This window comes from Seriola lalandi, unplaced genomic scaffold (genome assembly GCF_002814215.2).
Source record: "Seriola lalandi dorsalis isolate HSWRI2012SDOR001 ecotype SW California unplaced genomic scaffold, Sedor1 jcf7180002054879, whole genome shotgun sequence".
NCBI lineage: Eukaryota > Metazoa > Chordata > Actinopteri > Carangiformes > Carangidae > Seriola > Seriola lalandi.
This window is the reverse complement of record NW_019525432.1, coordinates 539,049-562,553: the sequence shown is the minus strand read 5'-3', so window position 1 is coordinate 562,553 and position 23,505 is coordinate 539,049. Positions and strand designations below refer to the sequence as shown.

At 42.9% G+C, this 23,505-nt stretch overlaps 1 protein-coding gene across 6 annotated transcripts in view; it reads left to right on the top strand.

Annotated features, from left to right (window-relative positions):
• Nucleotides 1-23,505, top strand: part of trioa (trio Rho guanine nucleotide exchange factor a) — a 73,979-nt gene that overhangs the window by 3,548 nt on the left and 46,926 nt on the right. For all 6 annotated transcript variants that reach the window (XM_023428560.2, XM_023428557.2, XM_023428556.2 and 3 more), the window contains exon 2: nt 13,020-13,070. In XM_023428560.2, the coding sequence (XP_023284328.1) occupies nt 13,020-13,070 (51 nt within the window). The remainder of the gene's footprint in view (nt 1-13,019; nt 13,071-23,505) is intronic.

Genomic DNA, 23,505 nt, shown 5'->3' with positions numbered 1-23,505 from the left:
TTTTCCATCCTTCGGCATTGCTCTCTTTGTTTTTCCCCTGTCCTCCCTCTTTTCTTTCTTCGCTCTTCTCCGTCTGCTTGTCTGAACGTTGATTCGCCAATGTCTGTTTCACGTTTTCCTCCCTCCCTCACTCGTGTTGGGCCTTTCTGTCCTGATGCTAGATGACAAAAATGACAACTAATAATAATAATAAAAAGAAAAAAAGCTTCCCCCCTGTCTGTCTCCCCTGTCTCACAGACTGGAATTATTACCTAGGCCTCAGAGCTCCGAAATGGGGAGTTTTGTTGTGGCATGTTGTCAATCATCAAGTAATTCCACGCCAAACATATCTTTGGCTACACTGATGACTAAGAGGCTGATTTAGTGTTGATTTCATACAGTTAATACTTGTTGGTAGTTTATGGTATTATGCACAGTGGAAAAGAAAACATAAAGGCAATCCGCACTGCCAGGCCTCCATGAATGAATGTTTCGAGGTAGCAGCAAGTCGTTCATAAGGTCGGTCTGTATGTTTGAATGAGCATCAGTGTGTACTGGTGTTTGTAGGAGAAAAAGAGTGAACCAGACAACCAGGAGAGCAGGAGAAATCTGATCCAGAGCTTTCATTTATGACTCAGGACCATTCACCCAGGATGATGTCTGAACACACACACACACACACGCGTGCATGCATGCACACACACACTCTGAGACTAATGGATATTGATCCAGGAGATGGAGACTGATTGAGGTCCCTCAGTAAAGGTTTCCTCCGGGCTTAAAGCTGCCAAGTCAGACGCAGAGCAGAGGCTAAAGCCTATTGCTATACAAAGCAGATTTCTTTTATCATCTTGTGTTTATGGGATGGAAGTAAACAGAGGATTGGTGCATCATAGATCAATACAAATGAATGAAGGCTGGGCTTGTAGTGTCTTCATTCTGTTGCTGTCTTGAAAACATAGATATTGTTCTTAGTTTGTACTTGACAGATTGTTCAAAACCGGTAATCATAGAAAAACGGCCAATAAAACAAGTATCAAACATTTGAACCAAAATCTCCAATTGCAAAAACCACCTATGACTTTAAAGAAATTTAGTGATGCACTTCCATAAAGCTGGGGGGCTTGTGAGAGACAGATTTAAAGAAATGATGGTCAAAATGAAGGCAGCAGAGCAACAGTATCTGTGATATAGCAAATTTATCTATCAGTTCCAATAATTCAGTCTTGACGGGCTTCCAATGCTTTTTAGTGGCATAGAAATCCCTTGCCTCCCTTGGTACTACAGATGCAGATGTTAAAGGCAGTTTAAGGAGAGATACCACAGTCTAAACTGAACGGCAAAACAAGACAAATTTATATCGTCGGACAGCATATGCTTGTATCACCCACCACAACATCCAAATGTCTCATACATTAGTTTAGGTACAGTTACTCCTAAAGAAAAAACGAGCAGAATTTAGCTGAAGATTGGCTTCAGAGCGCAGAACTCGGAGCACTGGAAAGACAAATTTTTCAGAAGCTCAGGCTGAGTAATCGAGAGTAATGCTTTTCGACACTCAGACGTCATGTGGTTCCTTGTACAAGGGGCTTTGTGATATGCAGCCGCTGTTCTCCCTCTCTATTGCTTTTCGCACTTACTCACTCTCAAACGAGCACTGTCTCAGATTTGCCGTTCTCACTGACCTCGTCTCCGTCCTCTTCCATCTCGTCTTCTCCCTCTCTTTGTATTGTTAAGGTCACGGCGTACCACATTCATTCTTGCTTCACCCACAGCCAGTAGCCATTTTTACTCATCCACACATAATGTATCCGGCACCACACACACCTCTAAGTAACTGTACTATTGTGCAAATGAGCGACATGAATATAATAAATGGAAGCCAGTCGGAGGGAAAGATGATGGTTATGAGATTTTAGCCTTTTATTTAGCTAGGCAGCTTCAATCACAAATGGATGGTTGGGTAAAAAGCTTTTTTAGAAAAGGCTGGGATTAAGCTAAAAACATGGAGATGAAAACATCCGTTCTACTTGAACTGCTCCTTTTTATTGTGGCATTAAAAATGTGATGTTTCAGTTAGAAAGGCATTCATCCCTTAAAATGAAGCACAAATAAAACATTGAACACATGGAAGCAAGACCAGCAGATCAGGCACTTGGAAACCATTAGTGGCACAGGCAAAAACATCCCATCTATATATGTGGATAAGGATGGAAATTTAAGGGGATTTTGTCAACATAAAAAATGGTGTGTTTTGGAGATAAGAAGTATTCCAAATAATATAACCAACAGGCATCTGCTGACACATCCTGTCCTGAATAACAACAACAACAACAACAACAACCTCTTCCTCTCATAATCTCATATATTTGCAGAAAAATTGCAGAAAAAATATTGAAAATATCAGTTGGTTCGTAAACAGTAAAGAGTAAATTATTTAAATTGCTCTCATTTTCCCATGAGTGCTTGTGTAAACACATAATCTTCCTCGTCCCTGGTAACAGGTGCAGGTACATTAAAATTTAAAGGCAGATTACAGCTATCAGACAAAAACTGAGCCCCCTCAATCTGCTGTGAGGTCAGTTTGTGTGGGAGGATTGTCATTTTTTAATTTTATTTTCTTGTTTGAGTTTTAATCTCTTGCAGGCCGTGGCAGTGTGATCAAAGTTTTCTGGTCAATCATTAACATTTAGACACGGAGAGATGCCAGTCTCTCCGATCATTGAGAGGAATGACACTTCAGATCAGGATTAGCGCACACAGTCTGTGACACAGTTGATACAAAATGGGTGTTTGTGCCAGAATGGAAAGAAAACATCCAAGGTTATGTTTGACAAATCACTATGTACCCACTGTTATTCCACATCATGTGACTGAAACTCTGCCCACTTCTAAAGCTTGTTCTAGCCTGAAAGAGGGACAGGCTCCAAAAGTTACCACAAACGACAAACAAGAATCAGAGTATAGACATAACAAAAGGTCCAAATCTCAGACCAGCTGGGACGATAGGCAGGAGGTAAAGTAAAGCTCAGAAAATATTGATGAGGTGCACTGTAGCACCTCCTACTTTAGTTTATTTAAACCTGTATTAATTTTTTTTTTTGCCAGTTTTAGGCAGCTAAAATGTAAACACACCACTGGCAATATTATCAGTTAATGTGGTGAATGGAGTAGCAAATAATTCATCAGATTGAAATTCACCACCGAAAAGGAAATGACAAAAGTGTGGCTGACACGTTGTCTCATGCAGGGTTTTGAGTAATAGTGCATTCAGAATACATTTCCATTATCTACAACAAGAATCAGTGAGATCAGCTAATCAAGTTAATACCAAATTGGCAATGACTTGGCAGAACAGCATGGCACGGTCTGGTTGGGAGTCAGGGAAGAGGTGAAGTGAAGCTGCCATCGGCAGGTTTCATTTTAAAGTGGGCGTCATCAGTCTCTGGTCCAATCAGCAACCGCCACCTCAACTCAAGCAACAAGGTAGAAGTGAACACAGGACAGGTGAACAGCACCAACCTCATACAGGGAGGTAAAACTACAAAAATATTGATTAAAACATTGATTTGGAGTTGTCTTTCTGGCCATCTACTGAACACAAGTCCAATATTCACTTTCCTTTTTAGCTTTGTTTTTCGTCTCCTCTAAATCATGTAAGAAATATCTGTCTTTCTAGTGCAGACAGAAGGTAGTGTAGAGTGGGTTTTAACTGAAATTAGCTGCCTATTGCTGACAAAAGCACTGTTGTGAGAGGGAACCGAAGTTGCGCATCAGAAAAACAATAAGCTCAAAGATGCTAAAATGCTCCAAGGAATAAAAAATATCGACTATAGCAGCTTTAAATTTCTCTGGAAAATAATTACACAAATATTGCGGTGAACCTGATGCCGAGCTGGCACAATACATCATCTTGCTCAAGGCCTTTGCGTCTGATCTGCGTGTCATATCGCAGGCTTGTAAGGACTGGTCATCTGGGTTAGGTTTACTGTGGAATAACAATGTCTTCCAGTGTGAGAAGTCTGGGTTTGCCTGCTTTGTTTTATTATTTGTTGAATGTGCTGTAAAAATGATGTCACGAGGTGAGCCAAGAGGTAAATTTCTCATGGTGGCCGTACGGCAGTAACAGTTTCCTGTCTGAACCACAGTAGGTTTAGTGGTTGGAATCAATCACACCGAGGTGATGAGGAAATTTCATGAGGTCTTAAAAACTGATAAGCATGCCTATAAAGTATAAGTTATCTTGCACCGTCTATATGAGGTTGGTTTAGGGTTTTTAATGCAAATGGAGAAATTACTGATGCAGATTGAGGATTTTCGGGGGGACTACCATGGTAACAGTAAAAGAGGGGGAAAATGTTTTGACCTCACAGACTGGGGTCCACAGCAGAAATGGTCGGAAAACCTAGCCCACAGATGCCTGGCTAGACAAAACACTGTAATTTTTCAATCAGAACACGGTGAGCGAAGCCATCAGAAGCCATGAAGTGCAATGAATGGGAGTGCTGCAGTTGTTAGTAGCCCAAAGCATGTATGATGTCAGTGTGAACTTTTTAGGCGTACCACAGTAATACAACCCCACAAACCAGAACAAAAAGCAGCAGATTGCATTTCACAGGGAACAACGCTCACTTCCCAGTTAGTCAGATGCTTGTAAACAAGTTTTGTCTTTCTCTGGATGTGCCGTACATGGCGATGTGAAGAGCGGCCTGAAACTGCTTACCAATGAGGTAGGACAAGTTTGGGGAGTGATTTAAAAAGAGTGATGAATGGCACTGGCCCTGTGTGTCTTTCTATGCTGCAGTGAAGTCATCGCAGAAATGGATTTAATAGGATTCCCAAGGATTGCCATAGATGCACATAAATATATACAATGTTATGACACCAGAAAGTCAGTATGTTATTAATAATAAAGTGAGCAGATTGCAGATCCTCTCAGAGAGAGTGTGGAGTGTGTGGGAAAGCAGACTGGGCAAGAACTGTTTTAACAACAAATCTGCTCGCATAAACGGGAAGATATACATGTTACACATGTGTTTAATAGCAGAGCTATGTGACAGCAGTACAAGTCCCTGTCCCTGTGTGTGTGTGTGTGTGTGGCGGTGTGATGTTGTCAGCTCTAACAGCATTAGGCATGTTAGAGGTGAGAGTTCATTGGATTACACACGCTGACCTAATCTGGTGGTTATTCTCTGGGATTACTCCGTGTGTGTTTTTGTATGTAGGCGTGGAGTTGGAGAGAGGGAAGTAGGGATAGGTCAGTGCATATGCACATGCACACAGTAACACAGGCTTTAACAGCGTTGTATACATGTATTCAATACTATTGCTAGTAAGTAGTTTCTTTACCTATAAATGTGTTTTTTCTACTCAATCCTAGAAAGATAACGTAGATATTTTATACTTTTACACTAAGAAATGTACAGAATACAGAGAGCTTCCTGTGCTGTCTGTGCCAGTTTTAATTCTGCTTTTTTTGTCCACCACAAAAGGCTTGGTTTTCAGTCTGTCACCATGGTAACCGCAGCTGCCACGTCCATCCGTCTGACCTACGTTATGTCTTTACCAGCAGGCCTATGTAAACCAGGGTGGCAAAGGCCTGCCGCTGTCAGTGAGCCAGTGCCACTCACAAAAAAACAGACACGCAGGTTGCCGCCCAGGTACGGACTAGATAAGACCAAAGGCCAGCTGATAAGTGCTAACAGCGATGGCTGCTTTCTGTGATCCTGATATGGGCCATTGAGTAGATCACAACACTGTATTTGGATGCATTAAAAACAAAGTTCTCCCTGCAGTGCAGCTCCAGTCTACTTAGAAAAACAAACCAAAATGAAAAAGCAGAAGTTTGCTCATGTGGTAACACAACTGTCAGAATACTTGGGAATCAGATCAAGCAGAACAGAGTATTTACACTCAGTTTAGTAGGTGATGAGTGAAAGTGAAAATAGGGCTATTAAGTATCAGCCGGCGTTTGTTAGTATTGTTCTACCTTGTTGGATAAAAGTTTTTTAAAAAGTCAAATATAGTCTATTAATGCATTAGCAAGGGAACTGAGCTATTAGGTTGTTTGTCAGATGTGTAAATGAAAGAGTTTTTGGCTTGTTTAAATCCCCTGTTAGGAACAATTCAAACACACATACAGTACACACCCACACACACACACAAGCACACACGCACATGATACCCACATATGCAAACCTCTTGCCTTTGTGTGTTTATAAAAAGGAGCTTGTCCCACTTTTTCCTCTCATCTGCTGTGCTCTCGTTCGGTAATTTCTCCGGCGTGATAGCTAATTGGTGTGAGCTCGGGGAAAATTTGCCGCCCCGCCGCTGCCTCCTTAAAACAAGCTGGAACGAGGGAGGGAAAAGAGTCGAGGGGGCAAAGAGAAAAATGGAGAGAAGATGGAGAGAAAGGAGAAGACAGGAGGTAGGTTGGACGGGGCGGGGGGAGTGGGAGGGGAGCACAGGTTTGCAAGTGGCCATGAACTCACGTGTGCAGATAACCATTTTCTTTACGCATTCTTGCAAGAGGAACATAAACAATAAGCCTCGGGAGGGAGTGAATGATTTTTATTGTACTGTTGGAGGGAAATAAAGAAGTCTGTTCAGCGCAGGTGGCAGAGAAAAGACAGAAGAAGCTGTGAAAATTAAAGATGGAGATAGAGCAAGACCTTGGGAAGATAATGAAGAGGAGAAGTGTGGATGTGAGTCTCACGTTGTGTTAACAGAATTTCAACTGGTTAATGAAAGTGGCCAGTGGAAGAATTGAATTGGTTTGCAATTGATTAGGATAAGTGTGAAAGATTTGCCAGAATGGTCCCTGCTCCTATTTTGAGAGGAGAAAGAGACGGAGAGAAAGAGTGAACCAAACTAGGACAAGTCCTGAAAGACCATTGTACTCCTTTTTTTTTTCTCTGGGTCTCCAGTGCATTCAAAACTGCTATCTCACTGTTGCCCTCCCCATCTCGCTCACTTTCTCTTTCTGTCTGTCTCTTCCTCTGACTACTTTTCACTCCCTTTTTCTCTCCTGCTAAGGGCCAGTGACTGAGAGGAATTGATCCACTGTAAACATCACAGTCAGTGGCCTTTTGTGTGTTAAAGCAAAGGCTACAGGCTGCTGAGGTCCTTGAGGGGTGGGGGGTGGAGGGGGGTCCCTGAGGTCCTCAGGAAAAACGAGGAACAGTTTAAAGCAGTGGTCTTTAGTGCTGATATTTAGTACAGAGCCAGGCTTTTTCATCTTGGCTATAGTATCTAATAGGGACAATTTTGCACCTGGGGTCCCCTGTGAGAGCAGAGAACAACATTGTTTCATAGAAAAATGTCGGTCTTGAGCACCAGGACTGAGGAGGACTGGATGAATGAATAAACAGTTCTACATTTCATATACTCCGTCTGCTCCTGTCTGTCGTCAGCTTAGTTTCTGCTCTACATTCATGGATTCAGCCGGCTGTTGGGTGCACATGTATTTGATGTTTCAAGTTTGTATGGAATGAAGAAGAACGAGGTAGATAGGTAGTTGATCTCTGAACAATTGATCTGTTCATATACAACTATGGGGCAGCGATACTTTGACTGTTGCATCAAACAAGAAGCTGGTATCAAGGATAAAATTAACAATTGTAAATTATAGGTTTTAACTTTTAAGGGGATTATGTTTAGGCAGTGTCTGTGTTTAGGTGAATGATGGTGGGGATTAGATAAAGGTTAGCTTTCTGATTAGCTTTGTTTCAAGTACCGCAATATCACAAAGACAACATAGTAACCTCCCGGTGTCGTCATGTTTACTTATGTTTTCATTGTGCAAAATCGGAAGTTCTCAAAAAGATATTTTGGTGTCAGCCATGATTCAGCCCTGATCTGCTGCCTTGGGGATGTACTTTTTAATCTTCCAGCTACACACAAAGCCAAGATTTAGGGATGCACCTGCTGGACTTGGAATACACTGGCGGAAACCATGTGTATCTCATGAGGTCCTGAAACATAAACAGTTATCATTGACCGACACATTAGAACAGTCCAAATAAATACGATAACAACAGCAAATGATGGAAAGTAGTGACCGAGGATAAGGATACGGGGTCGTCCCAAAGCTGTGGACAACGAGGGATTTAAAACACTGATGCACAAGACCATTGTTTATTCTTTTAATGCAGTATTGGGTTTTAAATGGTGCCTGGGCTCTAGGCCGGTTCGAGTCTGGATATTTTCTGTGGTGCATTTCAAAATCAGGAAGAAAGATCACAATTCAGATTTTGGATTGTGATTGTCTGATAAAAAATATTGTCATATGATTTTTTTGGGTGACGATTGCCCGCCCCTACTGTACTAACTGAGCTTTTTTGTCCTTGTGTGTCCACTGCAATGTTTGGATCTTGATGTAAAACAATCAGACATATTTATGGTGTTGACATCTATGACAATTTTTTTTACGGATCCAGATATTAATCTGAATCTGGTGGTGGAAAATGCTGAATGTGCATTACACACAGAGTTGTAAAAGCTCAGGGGGGGGCTGCAGAGCAAAGCAAAACCAGGTCTCATTCACAATGAATAGCAGCTTTCACTGTCCCAGCTTTTTGAATCTGTATGTGCGAACGGCTCGTCGGTGGCTCGATGCTATATTAGCCGCTACTAGCATAACACAACCGAATCTCGGACTGTTGGCTTTCGACTTGCATTGTGGGTAATGCAGGCGGCATGTTTTGGCAAGAAAAAAAGAAAGCGTGGAATAAAAACGACTATATCTGGTTCTGCCACATCAATTTCGACCGTCTTTTTAAACTCCTGAATCTGAATGGGACTTTGTCTCTACCCGCAGCAAAGGCTGGCAGAGCAGTGACGACCATCATGGCTGAACTAACAAAGAAAAGAGCACCAACTGCAGAAACTGTACAGAAATCCACAGACAGCGACGTCACAGTAACGATCGCATTGTTTAACTAAGAGGTTCTTTCTCTCTCTCCGGGAAGTTCAGTGCATAAATACCACAGCAATGAGCATTTGGCTCCAGAAACGGAGAACAAGATAACAAAAACATGCTCTCACTTTAGTATTACCTTCCACTGGACTACTTTGATCACGAGTTTCAGGAGTTGACACCATGCGTCCTACAAGTTTCACTCTCTCACTGTTATCTCACCACATACAGCTCCGTGCCAAGCAACACAAATCCACCGAGATGGCCGATCCCTTAGGTAATATACTGTTAAATGCGTTGTTCATGGCCTTTGACATTTAAATGTTTGCTAAACCCCTACAGCAATACATATACCACCACACTCTCCAAGACAACTTTGACAGCAGGGGATTGCTCATTGTTTTTGCGCCTCACACCTCACTTCAGTCAGTGTGAGCCAGACAATAGGTATTTTTAAATGAAAAGGGGTCTTTCCTATTTGTGTGTGAGTCAAACGATGAGTGTGCCTGCCGAGAAGGGGAAGGCAGGGGCCCACAGAAAGGGTGGTCTTGTGTTAACGCGTGCTCGTAGACAGAAACGGTGTGTTTTCAGGACAAGAGGGAGCTGTCTGTGGAAGGCAGCTCGGTTTGGGATACAGTATAGGCAGTGTTCGACACAGCTGAGGTCTAGGTGAGTTCACTGTATCTGAGTGTTTGCATGTTTAGGAGACAGAGAGAGAGAGAGAGAGAGAGAGAGAGAGAGAGAGAGAGGGGAGTTTGGATGTTTTATAGGATTGGGCCCGTTGCATTTTTTTTGCTTTGTCATTTCCTCAACGTCTGTTAGATTTGTGTGTGTGTGTGTGTGTGTGTGTGTGTGTGTGTGTGTGTGTGTGTATATATGTGTGTGTGTATATGTGTGTGTGTGTGTGTGTGTGTGTGTGTGTGTGTGTGTGTGTGATCTGTTTAACTTTATCCAAACAGCTCAGCTGACGTTTTAGCGGTGGGCTTATCCTACTATGGTCTGTAACAAAGTTGGCTCAGTGTGTATGCATGTTTGTGTGCGGTTGGATTAACCCACTGCTCTAACGGCCACATCTCGGAGGAAAAGCCTCCGTTCATGACTGCATGTGTATTTGTGTCTCATCGTGCACGTACAGTTGGGCCCGCTGTATTGGACACTCTCTGTACATTGTTTTTTTTAAATCTCCCGTTTGTCCATGCATGTTTGATTCCTGGCCCGGCTACAAGTCTGATTGTTTAGATTGCGATAAGATGTGGGCAACCACTACTGTAGTCTGGTATGACGTTGTTGCACACTGTGGCTTAAGTGGACATCTTTGGCATTGCAAATATGTGAAGTATGTGGGTGTTTGGTCTCTCTCTCATGCTTTTCTTTTTCCCCCCTGCTTTCTCCTTCATCTCATTCATTCTCTGTGAAGTTCTCCCAGGTACACAGCTTTAGAGAAAACTCCCTCGAGGTCATTGTGCTTCTCTTCACTGAATCTCCACTCTGCTTTCCCATGCCATGTCTGTGCGTGACAGCTTTTTCTTGTGAATATGAGCCCCTCTGGCATTGGCAGTAGTTGCAAGCAAGTTTGCTCATGTGTAGTTTTGTGTGCACTGTGCTTCTATATGTTCATAATGGAAACTTTTCAGCAGCGAAATGTTGCTAATTCCGCAGCTGTCTGGTAAGGAAGTCCAGTTTCTCAGCCACTGCAGAAAGGAACCAGTTGTCACGTAGAGCACTATTGTATCATAATGACCGGATCAGCTGATACATGGAAACAGCAGGGTGATTTAATGTGATACAAGGGTATTGACTGAAGGTCAAAGGTCATGGGCTGTTACACATGAAACTAAAAGGAGTTATGTTTCTTGCTCAAGGGCTCTTTAGTGAGGCAGAGACTTAATGGTATGGAGTCTTGAATTTGGACCCTCTGTTGACAGACAGTCCCCTTACTTCTGGTGTATACCAGCCCTATTATTGCACTGTATATCCTATGAGTGTAAATAAAAGTCAACTTGTACACAGCGTTCACATCAACATCCAAGTTCAAGTTACAACAGGGAAACTTTAATAATGTGGAAGTGCCTGAAAAAAACATGAACATGTGGATGGGTGTGTGTACACACGCACACACAGACACACACACACACACACACACACACACACACACACACACACACAAAAAAGTGTGTTAACTGCTGTACAGGGCCGAATTCATTTGTGATTATTAGTGAGAATAATGAAGTAGAGAGAAAGAAAAAATCCCGAGCTATAAATTCTGACTTGAAGACCGATCGACCGTTGTATGTTTTTGTTTTCCTTCATGGCAAAATTGCACAACTCTGAAAAGGCCATCATGGTGGCGATGACTTTCTCCCCCAAGTTCGTAGTTTCTCTGCAACAGCAGAATGAAACAATACTTCACGGTGAAAAAGACTCTTCTTCTTCTTTACGGTTGGTCCTTGTGTAGGTGAAGTGAGCCCAGTGCTGGAACACAGACCTTGGACTGGGCTCACTTCACTGACCTGACCGGAACATGCAGTAAGTTGGATGACCGTCCCGTGTGTTTGAACGTGTCAGCATGTGAGCGAGATGGTTATCGTTTTCTGATACAAAGTCAGCTGAAACCCAAAAAGCAGGTTACACTTTGGCTTTAATAATACTTTCACTCCCGTAGGTGTGACTCAAGCAATTACTTAATTGGGACTATCAGCTTTTACTGCCAAAATAAAGCAGTGTTGTAATTCCAGTTAGCCATTAAATGTGTCACAATTGAGCTTCCTTATTGGTGTGAAAAGTTTCACACTATAACTGAACCTGTTCAGAGCTTGTTGTACATGTTTCTCTTCAGTGCACTTCAGCTCATGGACCTCTGTATTCTGGAGCAGAGAATCCTAGATATCCTAGAGTATATTGTTATATACTTAGCAGCACAGAGCTTGTATTCAGAACAACCAGCAGTTTCTGTCTGCCTAAATGCGGCGCTCTGTAAGGTCAAACAGGAAGGAGTTAGCCTGAGTCAGAACAGAAGCAGCATGTGTCACTGAGTCAACCAGTCGAGCGTCCAGCCTGTTTACATGTTGACAGCACATGACGCTGACCGCATGTTACCCTCAGTCACAGCAGCAGCTTCTCTCACACACAGGCTATAGGCCGGTGGATCAATGGGCCAATTGTTGTGTTGGCTGAGAGACCAGTAGGCCACGGTCATGAGTTATAGGGTGATGAGAAGATGACTCCTGCATGCACTGGTCCGGCGTAAGCAGAACAAGCTGGAAAAATGTCAAAATGAGGTACCTTGGTATAATAATGACAAATGAAGGAGAACATGGTGGAGACGAGAGTCGGCTTGTTGTCTCACACCGCTGGCATTAGGTGTGCTCAGATTTCTGAAAATGAAGACTGTGTTTGTCATAAACCAAAGTGTTTCCTGTGACTAAGATGATTTTGCTACTTTGGTTTTTCGCTTTACTGAACAAGCTAATGTTGGAGTTTTCCATCAGCCTTAAACTAATGCAAAAACCTTCTTCTGAGAGCAGCAGCTCTGTTTGTGCAGGACAAACAGCACCCTACTCCCTTAGTCGTTACTGTGAAGTAGTGCTATTAACTTTTTTTTAGCCACACTTGTGCAAATGGCAATATCAGCCTATTGTTGTTTTTTTGTTTTTTTTAAGGGTAATGTCTCAGTAGTGAAATGGATTGATTGCCATGACATTTGTACAGACATTCATGTCTCTCTCAGGATGAACTATAATGTGTTTGATGATCACCAACCACCTTCAAAGCCAATGACATTCCCATCAGCCTTTGCTGGACTTTAATTGGAGTGCTAATGTTAGCATGCTAACTCGCAAAACTAAAATGGTACCAAGGTGATTATATGCTCCTGTTTAGCAGCAGAATGTTTGTCACTGTGTGCATGTTAGTACGCTAATGTTAGCATTTAGCACCACTACTTTTAGATTAGATATAAAATCGCTCCTTTTCTCGGCACAGTAATCCAATAAGTGCACAGAATTGTGATAAATTGTTTTCCATGTTCGTTGAATTAGCCGAGCAGGTGGAGCGGGATCAAATTTTAATTCTATGTTAATCAAATTTTTTCCTCTTCTGTTTTTTTGTGTGTGTGTGCCTACAGATGGATCCCTGCCTAAAGAGCCAAAAGGAGATGTATCGAGTCAGATAGCAGGTAAAACAAGCATTCATTCATACGTCAATCCCAACACACTGTGCACAGCAAATCACAATCATGCAGCTCTTCTTCCATTCTCAATATGTCTGTTTATGTTTGTTGTGCGTGTTGATGGTGGGAGAGGGGTATGTACTTTATTAATGGTGGAAATAAGAGTGTCACACATGCACACGCACAGACACGATTAATATTTCAGTGACCAAAGACAGGTCATTGTCACCATTATTCCTCACCATCACATCTGCGCGACTCCCCTTCTCTGCTCGTCTCCATCGCTCCACCACACCTCCTCCCTCCCCTCTCTCCTCCGCCATCAGAAACCACGTTCCCCAGTGCCGTGATTGGGCTACCTGTGCCTAGCGCCCATCTCTGTGGCGACAGCAGCCTCTCTATGACGAGTCGAGACGGACGATGTCTGTCGCTTTCATTCCTCTTCCCTCTGCTTCCCCCAGCCTCGTGTGTCCATTATCATTTGATTTGAGATTTCATATTTCCTGTCGCTACTGCTCTTTCCTCCATTATCATTTATTCATCCAGTTTGCTGTTCCATCATCGTAAAATGACATTTCTTTTGTTTCCTTTCCTCTCAGTCATACTTGTTCTTCCTTTTTATTGTCACAGTATTGACAAAGCTTAAGAGTACGCTATAATGACGGTTCGTTTTATCATCTGAAAGAGTTGATATTTGCCAGTCAGTGCTGTCTTCCTCTGATGTGACATATTGAGGAGACATATGATCATCTAGATATTTAACATAATTACTCCCCTGTGCTTCAGTGGGAAGTTTTAATGTTTTACGGACTAAGCCTTCCTACTCTGAAAAGGTGAGACATGCACATTTTAGACTTTAAATAGCTTTAGTCTAAAAGTATTAGCAGTATCGACCTTGAAAATTCAAAACCCTCAAACCCTAGATATTGAGGAGGACAGTGAGTTGGCAGGTTGCTCCTAAGCCCCGGGGCCTAGATGGAGACGGCTCCAGCGCCCACAGAAACAGGCGATGAAAACAACACGAATGTAATTATACCTAGACAATACTTGGCTTCATTGATACTGTTTGGCTTGTCTGTGTGAAGCTGTCAGGGCGGTGTTTTTCTTAAGCTTTCTTGTGCTTGCCAGTTATCACTTCCTGGTTTAGGGGAGGGTGTGGGGGATTAGGCCTGTCCATCTGTCAGCTTGGCCTCCTCAACCACTGGTCTGACTGGGCGGCTGAGGGGTGGGTTGCGAGGGGAGGGGGAGGCGGGAGGGGGCATTGCTGTTATGTAATAATGTTAATGCCTATGGACCTTGACAGATGTGCTGAAGAGTGCTTTGCAAGGAGGGAGTGTTGTGGCCTCGTCCATTTCATCACTGTCTCTCCGCTTACTTTTTTTCCTCCCTCTCTCTGCCTCGCTTGTCGTTGAATCTGTGTAAATCTTCAGTAATCAGTTGCATCCTGCAGCTGAAACTTCATGTTAGTGTCGCCTCCAGATGGCGTATTCGTGCAGATTGGAGTAGCTGAGGCAGAAAAAAGGGTTGCAGCAGGCAGAGCTGCGTTTGGCTGTTGACTGAACTGCAGCGGGAGTCAACAGCTGAAAACAAGACAAACAGTGTCAAACGGTTCACTGTGTGTTGCGCTGAATCTGTCAGTGACAAGAGGAGAATTATGGACGAAATATGAGTCTTTTTGCTCTCTCTGTTCTAGTATTAGAATTTCATGTGTGAAACTTGGTGTTAATAACTGAGTTGTTTCTCTGCCTCGTCACGGTTTGTCAGAATGAAATCAGGTGGCGTTAAAAGACCCGGACAAATGAACCCTTGGCACCAATAACAAGCCCTCTTTTCTCTCTCTTCTCTTTTTCTCTGTCTTTTTTTTCTTTCTTTCTCCTCCCTCCCTCCTCCTCCCCTGCTGTGTTTGGGTCGCTGGGGTAACCCTGGCCTGCTTCTCGCTCGGTTAGCCTACCCTGCTATTAGAGGTCTGGACGGACGGAGAGAACAGAAAGAGGCGGAGATAAAGGAAAGATGGTGCTTTTTCTCGCTCTCTCTCTCCCGGGCCAAATCTCAGATTTGGGGACAAAAAGAGGAAAATGGAAGGACACGGAGAGTCTGAGTGGACTGGAAACAAACACCCAAGCTGCACTGTTCAATCACTTATGCTGTCAGCTTGATGTTTCTACATAATGATACCCCATTTTCATTGACAAGGCCCGGTTTTTAATGCAGCATGAAATAAGTAATACACAAACGTCTCTTTTATAAAATTGCACCTTTTAGTCCAAGCTGTCTCTCCTGGGTCAAACCAGACACTTGGCCTGAGAAATTATTCCAGCGGTGTTGGGATGGATTTACTTACTTTACCAGGCTGTAAAAAAAAAAATGCATTGAAACCTGCCTCCCTCTGCCTCAAAGAGCTTCCAGTGGAGAGTTGTTGTGTCCCAGATTGATAGTGAATTAGCACTAATGGCAGCTAAAAATATGGGCACATATTGCTCTATCATCAGAGGAAACAATAGGCTGTAATTACATGTTCTTTCTTGTTAACTCGTTACCTACTTGTCTGTGTGTGTACAGTGGCATAGCCAGTGCCAGCTGTACCCACAGTTGGTACATTGTTGGTTGAGTGCCAAGGCTCTGTTTGATCACAACAGCCAATCAGATCAGCCCTTTTTGTTTCTGCGTTGTCCAGTCGGGCAACACTGAGTGGTGCAGCAGCCAATCAGAGCTGCTCTACTAGGAGAGAGAGGCAGATTGAAGCTCCCAGTCAGAAGTAAAGTAGGCTCATGGCAGCTCAGACAGAAGGAGATGAATAAGACAGTGTTTCTGGCTGTGAATAACAACACAAAGCACCAAAAATGGCAACTGTAACATAGAGAAAAGAAGGGAACAAAAAGACGGAGAGTTCATGTTATGAAAGAAGGAACATTGGAGGTGTCAAACAAAGAAGTCAGGGCAGGTGAGTTGTTGCGTTGGCAAGAGAGAGAGATAAAGAGGGAAACACAATAGAATGGACCTGATGAACAATATGGTGCTGTTCCCCCGGCGTCCTCAGTGTGTCCTCACTACGTCTCAAACACCTGCATCACTAAGACCCTTTTTACATCAAGACTAGTGTGTATATGTGGGTTTTCCTACCTGGATAAACTTGCTAAAGATAGGTGATTGACTCCGTTCCCAGGGCCAGTAGACGAGTTTGCCGTTCTGTGTTTCTCTCTCATGTGTCTTGTCAACGTCACAAACGAATCGGACAACAGTACAAAGAGAGGTCAGGGTCTCTGCTATGGCTGCTATTTGCTTCAGTCTCTTCTAACTCAACGCTGACGGAATGACTCGAGTTGTAGCATTGCACTAGATAAGGGGTGAAAATTAGTATCCACCCAGTTGTCATGTTTCCACCACTGCCGGTCAGAGCTGGAGCCGATAAATACCAATGACTACTGCAGAGTCATTTGACCCGGGAATGAATGCTGCCATTTCGCTGCGAAGACAAAAGCCAGATGTTAGTGGGCTTTTTGTCCAGTGTGAGAGGGGCTTTACTGGGTTTAAATATACAACAGTTTCACAGACACATTTGCGCCATGTTTCTTTGTATCCAGTAAAACACATCCAGATTTGCAGCAATTGATAATTGATTGAGCAATTGTACAATCGTAGCTTAGAAAATGTAACTAGGCATGGCAGGTCTGTCGAGCTTTGGATTTTACCATATGTGAAAGTGGCGTGCATGAGGCTGTAGTAAGAGCATTTATAGAAACCAAAAACACAACTGAGCAGTGGTTCCAAGGCCAAGGGGCATTAAAAGTGGAACCATACTTTTTGAAAAGACAAACAAAACAAGCATGCATCTAAACACTGTCTTCATACAAGGACATAAGCTAAGCAGCTAAACACGGCCATGTTAAAATGAAATCATACTTACAATACTAGCGTCACACTGAAACACAACAGTGATGCGGCTTCTTAATTTCCATTTCTTCTAATGGGTCATAAGTAGCCACCGTGAGCATGTTTAAGACTCCCGTTGCAAGTCAGATGGAAACGTTTAAAAGTGCTTTCAACTAATGTTAGCTTAACCGTTCAGCTAGATACACCTGATAATCAAATGCCAGCAACAGTCTAAACTTCAGCCGGACAAATTGACGTTTGCCAGCAAAGAAATTAATTCTGGAATCAAGGATCGATTGTTTGAAAAATTACTACAAAGTTTCAATGGTAAATCTGACACAATTTCTTTGTAAAGAATGGAAAGCTTGAGAGGTTTTGTGAGGTCGATTTCCTGCCACACTTTAGGCCAGTTTAAGATTTCACAAGCTGAATCTGTCTTAAGACCATTATGTATAGTGTTTTCCACATTAGAGTTTTCGTTGTAAGGAAGGAAATGCCTCTGAAACAACATTTACACCATGGGAAACATAAAACACGTTTATGCATACTTCAGTTAATCAATATAAAGTGTCAAAATCAAATGAATTCCATTCCAGCCTTTCCCACATTGTAAAACAATGTAGTATTCATGAATAAAATAAGCATGCAGTCGAATAAAACTACACTGGGCAGTATCTAGGTTTTTACAAGCAGGGTTTCTTAGAGGATGTAGGTCAGGGGTCCAGGTCACGGACGCCCTATTCCTGTCCACTCCCTCAGCCTCAAGGAATTCCTGCCATTCCCACACATCCCTCAGCAAGGAATTTCTGGCACGCTGCGAATGTGGGAAGTCCACAACTATGCAGGGATGCACACATGTGCGCGGTTCTGGTTTCTCTTGACCCGTAACAGCTGGTTCAGAAACGATGTGTGTCCAAGTCAGCTGCGGGGGAGCCATTATGAGATTATGCCTGCGTGTAACTGCTCTTTAATCTGACGAGGAAGATGCTGTGAGTGTGTGCCGCGCTCATTTCGTGGTATGCAGGCAACTTGTCCCCTCCCTCCGCTGACTGACCAACCGTCCCACCACCCGTCCCATCTGTCAGGGTCCAGGCAGCTGTTGCATTTTCTCTCTCCGTTTTTTTTTTTTTTTTTTTTTTTTTTTGTAAACAGAAACATGCTCACTCCAACCCCTCCCTGAGGTATTTGTCACAACCTCTCTGGGGGAGACTTGTGTAAGTGTTGTTGAGTAATTTACTTTGTTGTATCAGACAATCTAATGCCCACTTGACCTCTGGGAGGCCCCTACAAGTCTCAAGCATCTGAGGTGTGTGCAGAGTGTTGACATATTTTGACACACACACACGCACACATGCACGCACACATGCACACATGCAAAGGATGATGAACATTTCTGGCATTTCCCTCTCATCCCTTGCCCCATTCTCGCTGAGGGGTGCAGCAGTGTTGCTGTCTTTCATCATTGGCCATCTCATACAGCACTAGTGACCCAGGAAATATTGGGACTGACTTTGGTTTAGGAGAGATTGATCTAGTTGATGCTGCGTTTTTGTCGCAGGGGATGGACGAGCTTCCTGGAAAATACTGCTCACCTCAGCTTTCGGAGAGTAAATTATTCTTGGGAATTTAGGGCTCGGCAATGGACTTTGGTTTCTTTGGATTCCTGAATTTAGACATCATCAAATAGGTAATAATAACCTTCTCAGCTGTTGCGAATGGCTTATTGATTATAAATTAAATGAGGCATGTAATGAAATTGCATATTTAACCACAATTTGTCATAGTATTTTAAATTTCATGCATCACACCACAAAGAAAGTAACATAAAATTACTTGACACAGCATGATTCTCCAGTATCTCAACATCAGGACTTGTCTGAAAACACACACATACACACACACACAGTGGTGTATTGTTCAGAGTCCAGAAATGTTAACTTTGAGTTCTTCTACATTGTATTACGAGAAGTATTTTATCCACTTCTCTGTACAGGTGACAGGGTTGCAAGGTCTTCAGTGTTTTATTGGCTGTAATTTAGTTTACAGTTTCCTTTCACTCTTTATTTCAGTGTTGTGTCTGTCGTAGAAACACTGTCGTTTATTACAGTAGAAAGTGAACTGTGATCAACTATGACTCCTCCCTCTGACATTATCAGTTGTGTAAGTTGAAGTATAGATAGTCATCTAAGCAGCTTAAATGGTCCAGTCAAGTCTGGAAGCTGTTCTCTATTAATGAGGTGTTTTATCATAATCATGAGGGAACTGTGTGATATTTCTACATAACAACTGAAATACATTGTTTTCTCAGGATAACAAACTTTAAAACAAAAGAGAGCACCCTAAAACCATTACTTATCTCTTTTATAGTGAGATCATTAAGTCCTTATCGCTAGAAGTTGTGACCGTGAGATAATGAACCTAAATACAAACCACCACAGCAGCTCAGTGATTTACAGTGTATTCACTCCTGAGCACTGAAACTGTGATCATAGTGTGTAGTTACGTATTTATGCACTTTTTTACCTTCATGCTGAATTCTGGGTTCAATAGACACTGAAACATTTAGACACGTCCAGATGTGTAAGCCGTACAGTGTGATACTGTTGGCCACCGAGTGGCTCCACTGGGGTGATGGCAGGGAATGAAAGACTTTGATGTTTGTTTGATTTCATATCTAAGCCTCTGCTGCACTGTAAGGGTTTTCCCCATCAATCCCCTCAGTCTCTTAACGCTAAGCAGCTTCTCAGGGAGCATAAATGCAGTGCAGGCATATTATAATCATTACCCCTCCTACACATTGAGGATTACCTCCAGGAACCTGCCTTTCCAAAAGACAGGCAGATTAGCAGCTCACCTAATGCCGACGTGAGGAGCACTGACGCCGCACATCCACAGTGTGCTAGTCGTTGGACGTAGTCTGCACTGATAGCTGTTGTTTCTGCTTGGAAATGTTTGCACCAGCTTTTCCATATGGACGTGTAGACAGCACCGAAATGGGTGGTTTTGGTTGTCTGCTGGATTGGAATATCTCCCCTCAGGAATCCCAGGATTAGCCTCAGCTGCTGCGACCGTGCCCACAATGGATTGGGATCCCTTCAGCACATCGGCCCGTCAGTCTATCATTAGCTGACGGTAGCAGTGGACTACGTTTCTCCGTCAGCGAGCGAAGCCAAATCCACAGCAATTTATGGATTTTTTTACAATTTGTGGAAGAATTATCAAGCATGACTTGCTGGGCAACCAATCACAAGTGGCAGTATGCCCAGACTGGCTCCACCCTCATCCAGCTGACAGGTACAATACCATGTCTAGGGGGGGTGGAGGCAATTAAAGATCCAACATGAGGTCGTTTCCCTTATTTTGTGCTTTACACTCCTCCCCCCTCTGATAAATTTAGTTTTTGAATTTGTTCATAGTACTCGGACAGACAGACAAAGTAAAGGAGGGAATGAAATGACATGATGCGTTTGACGGGTTTGACTTTGTGCATCATCACCATCTATGTCTTACCCTCCCTCTGTGAGACTCTCCACCTGTTGTTTCCCACCCACTCCCTCTCTGCCTTCCTCTCCCTCCCTCCCTTGCTCCTTCTCAACTGTCCCCTCATACCCTCTCTCTCTCTCTCTCTCTCTCTCTCTCTCTCTCTCTCTCTCTCTCACATACATACATACATACACACACACTCTCATACTCTCAGCCTAGTTACGACACAATGACACGTGTCATTATCTCACACTTTTTTTTTTTGTCTTTGCCACTTCTTTAGTCCTTTTGCTCATCATTCCTCCGGAAAACCCTCCTTCTCCTATGCATGTGTTTCTGTGTGTGTGTGTGTGTGTGTGTGTGTGTGTTGGGTGGGTGTGACCTAGCCACTCTATATTTAGCTGCTGTGCCACTTTCTCCGGTCCCAGAGCACTGCAGAGCACAGGGAAGTGATGTGTCTGTGGGGTTACACTTACCTTTTTTTGTGTTTGTTGAAATAGAAAATCCACACAAAAAACACTTAAGCACAGTTTAAATACCTCAACTGCAGGTTTACTACAGTCTTCACACTCAGGCTGGTTATTAAATAAGCATGTCATCATGTTCAGATATTTCCAGATAAAATGTCATTTAGATGCTCGTGGAACCGAGTCAGAGTCAGTCTGTGGTTGATCTGCAAAAGAGGAGGAAAAAGTTTGGAAGGAGGGAAAGGTTTTCTGGGTTGGAAGTGTGTGTGTGTGTGTGTGTGTGTTTTTGTGGAGTTTACAGAGGATCATGTGTGTCTGGGCAGACCCTAATCCAGTGGCCGTTAAATTTTACTATACAGTAGCGAATTCACAAAGTGCTACAAAGCGCTCACTGTGTGCACTCTCTCCCTCTACACACTATCTCACATTATCTCACACACATGCACACACACACGTCGTGGTTTTACTGCTTGTCATCTTGTCAACATTAGGTTTTTCATTGACCTTTGATTATCCCCCTTGCTCAGTGGCAGCCAGCCAATCAGACAGCAAGTTTGCGGGCAACATCAAAGGTAGTCCTTTCTTCAGAAGATGGATCACTCGGTGGTAAAGAAGATGCTGACTGATCCATTTGTGCAGATGCTGTAATTCACCCTCAATGCGTACACTACTCAGACAACACGTTTAGCTTCACACAGCAAATGCATCACTGCTGTAAATGATGCACACTGATAAACATTATACTGCTCCTTCACTATAAGGTAATGTTTTCAGGTTGTAATTTCATTTCAAATTAGTGGTGCTAATTTGTCAGTATTTTCTGACCTGTTATACACTAAACGATTAATCGAATAATTTAAATCTATAGATTTAACCATAAGCAACCATAAGCCCTAGCCTTGTGGATTCATGAAGGGTTGCAGCTAATGTTGTTTTCATTATCGGTTAATCTACTGATTTATTTAATCATAATGTCTTTCAAACGTTTTAAAAAAAAACATCATCATAATTTCCCAAAACCCAAGGGGATGTGGGAAAACAGGCTAATTTAAATGATGATAAAATGTCAGACAAAATGTCCGCAAATGATTAATAACCGCTGCTCTCCACGGTCCATGTTTGGTTTTCATAAACAGAGGCAGAGCAAGAGCCGTCTGTCTGCACCACCCTCCTCTCATGCCTCATCTATAAAGAACTACAAGCTCAGGCCGTACAGGCAGTGGGAAATGTAGTTGATCATGCTAAACTGTTTTTTTGTTTGTTTTTTTTTGGGCACCCTGAGGGACGTCAGGAGACAAAATGAGAGGAAGAAAGAAAAGTAAAAATAGAGACAAGTCCCGACTCTCGATCTCCTCCGGTGGCGGAAAAGAATTAGCATCTCATTAGCATACAGTCATAAATACAGCGACATGCTGAGAGCAGAGACAATTCACTAAGAGTGCCCGAGAGGGGTGTGTGTGTGTGTGTGTGTGTGTGTGTGTGTGTGTGTGTGTGTGTGTGTGTGTGTGTGTGTGTGTATTAGTGTTACTCCTCCCTTTTTACATTGTACTTATTGTACTGTTATGTAATACATGGTAACAGTTTGTGTGTGTGTGTGTGTGTGTGTGTGTCTGTCTTAGCAGTTCACCGCCACACTATAAGACACTGTAGACTTACAACGTAGAGGGAGAAAAGGAATTATATAACATCATGTCTCTTCTTTTAGGCTTTCTCTCTTTCTCTGACGATGTTGTGTGAATAGTTCAATCGTGTGTTAGTGATCTACATTGACCCAGTACACCTCAGACAGAAGTTCATTTCATTCTAATTTGTGTTAAACATATGTCTCGCTCGCACCTAATGTTGCTGAGGGTGACAAAGAGACCACGAGCAAAAGTCAAAGACAGAAGGGGGGCGGAAGAAAAGAAGACACTTGGGTAATGTGACTTGTCTGGGTCATCAGTCACACAAACCAGACCTCTCTGACCGCTCTGTCTGAAGGACAAAATCTGGGCCCATTCTGTCCACCTGCGTGAGTGACTGTGTGTGTGTGTGTGTGTGTGTGTGTGTGTGTGTGTGTGTGTGTGTGTGTGTGTGTGTGTGTGTGTTGAAGCTGAGATGTGACTTTAATCACTTCGGGGTATTGTGTGTCTATATTTAGGAGTTGTTTGAACAGGTTTTCACTTAGTGAATATCTCCTGACACTCATCCATTCACTTCTGACAGACTATGAACAGCACAACTGGGGGTGGGGGGTGGGGCGGCCCCATCTACGGCACCATCACACCCCTGAGATCCAGCTTGACGTTTAATAGTAGTAATAATAGTTTATAGTTCAGGTTATTGCTGTGGCTTTTTTTTTCTTTTTTTTTCTGCATTAATTCTTAAGCCAACCATCCACTTTGCTCCTTCATTTATTCCAGTCAAACCAGTATGTAAAACACATCAGTCCTTGTTAGACCAGAAGATTGTTCCCAAGAAAGAGCTACAGTTATGAGAGAGTCAGCGGTGAGGAAATATTAAACCTTTTATGAAGCAAACTGAAGGTTCAGCTGCTATTGTGTGATGCATCAGTGAATATGTGCTAAGTTCTAGCAGACATTTATTTATAGGAAAATTTCACAGATTAGTAGTTTAAGAGA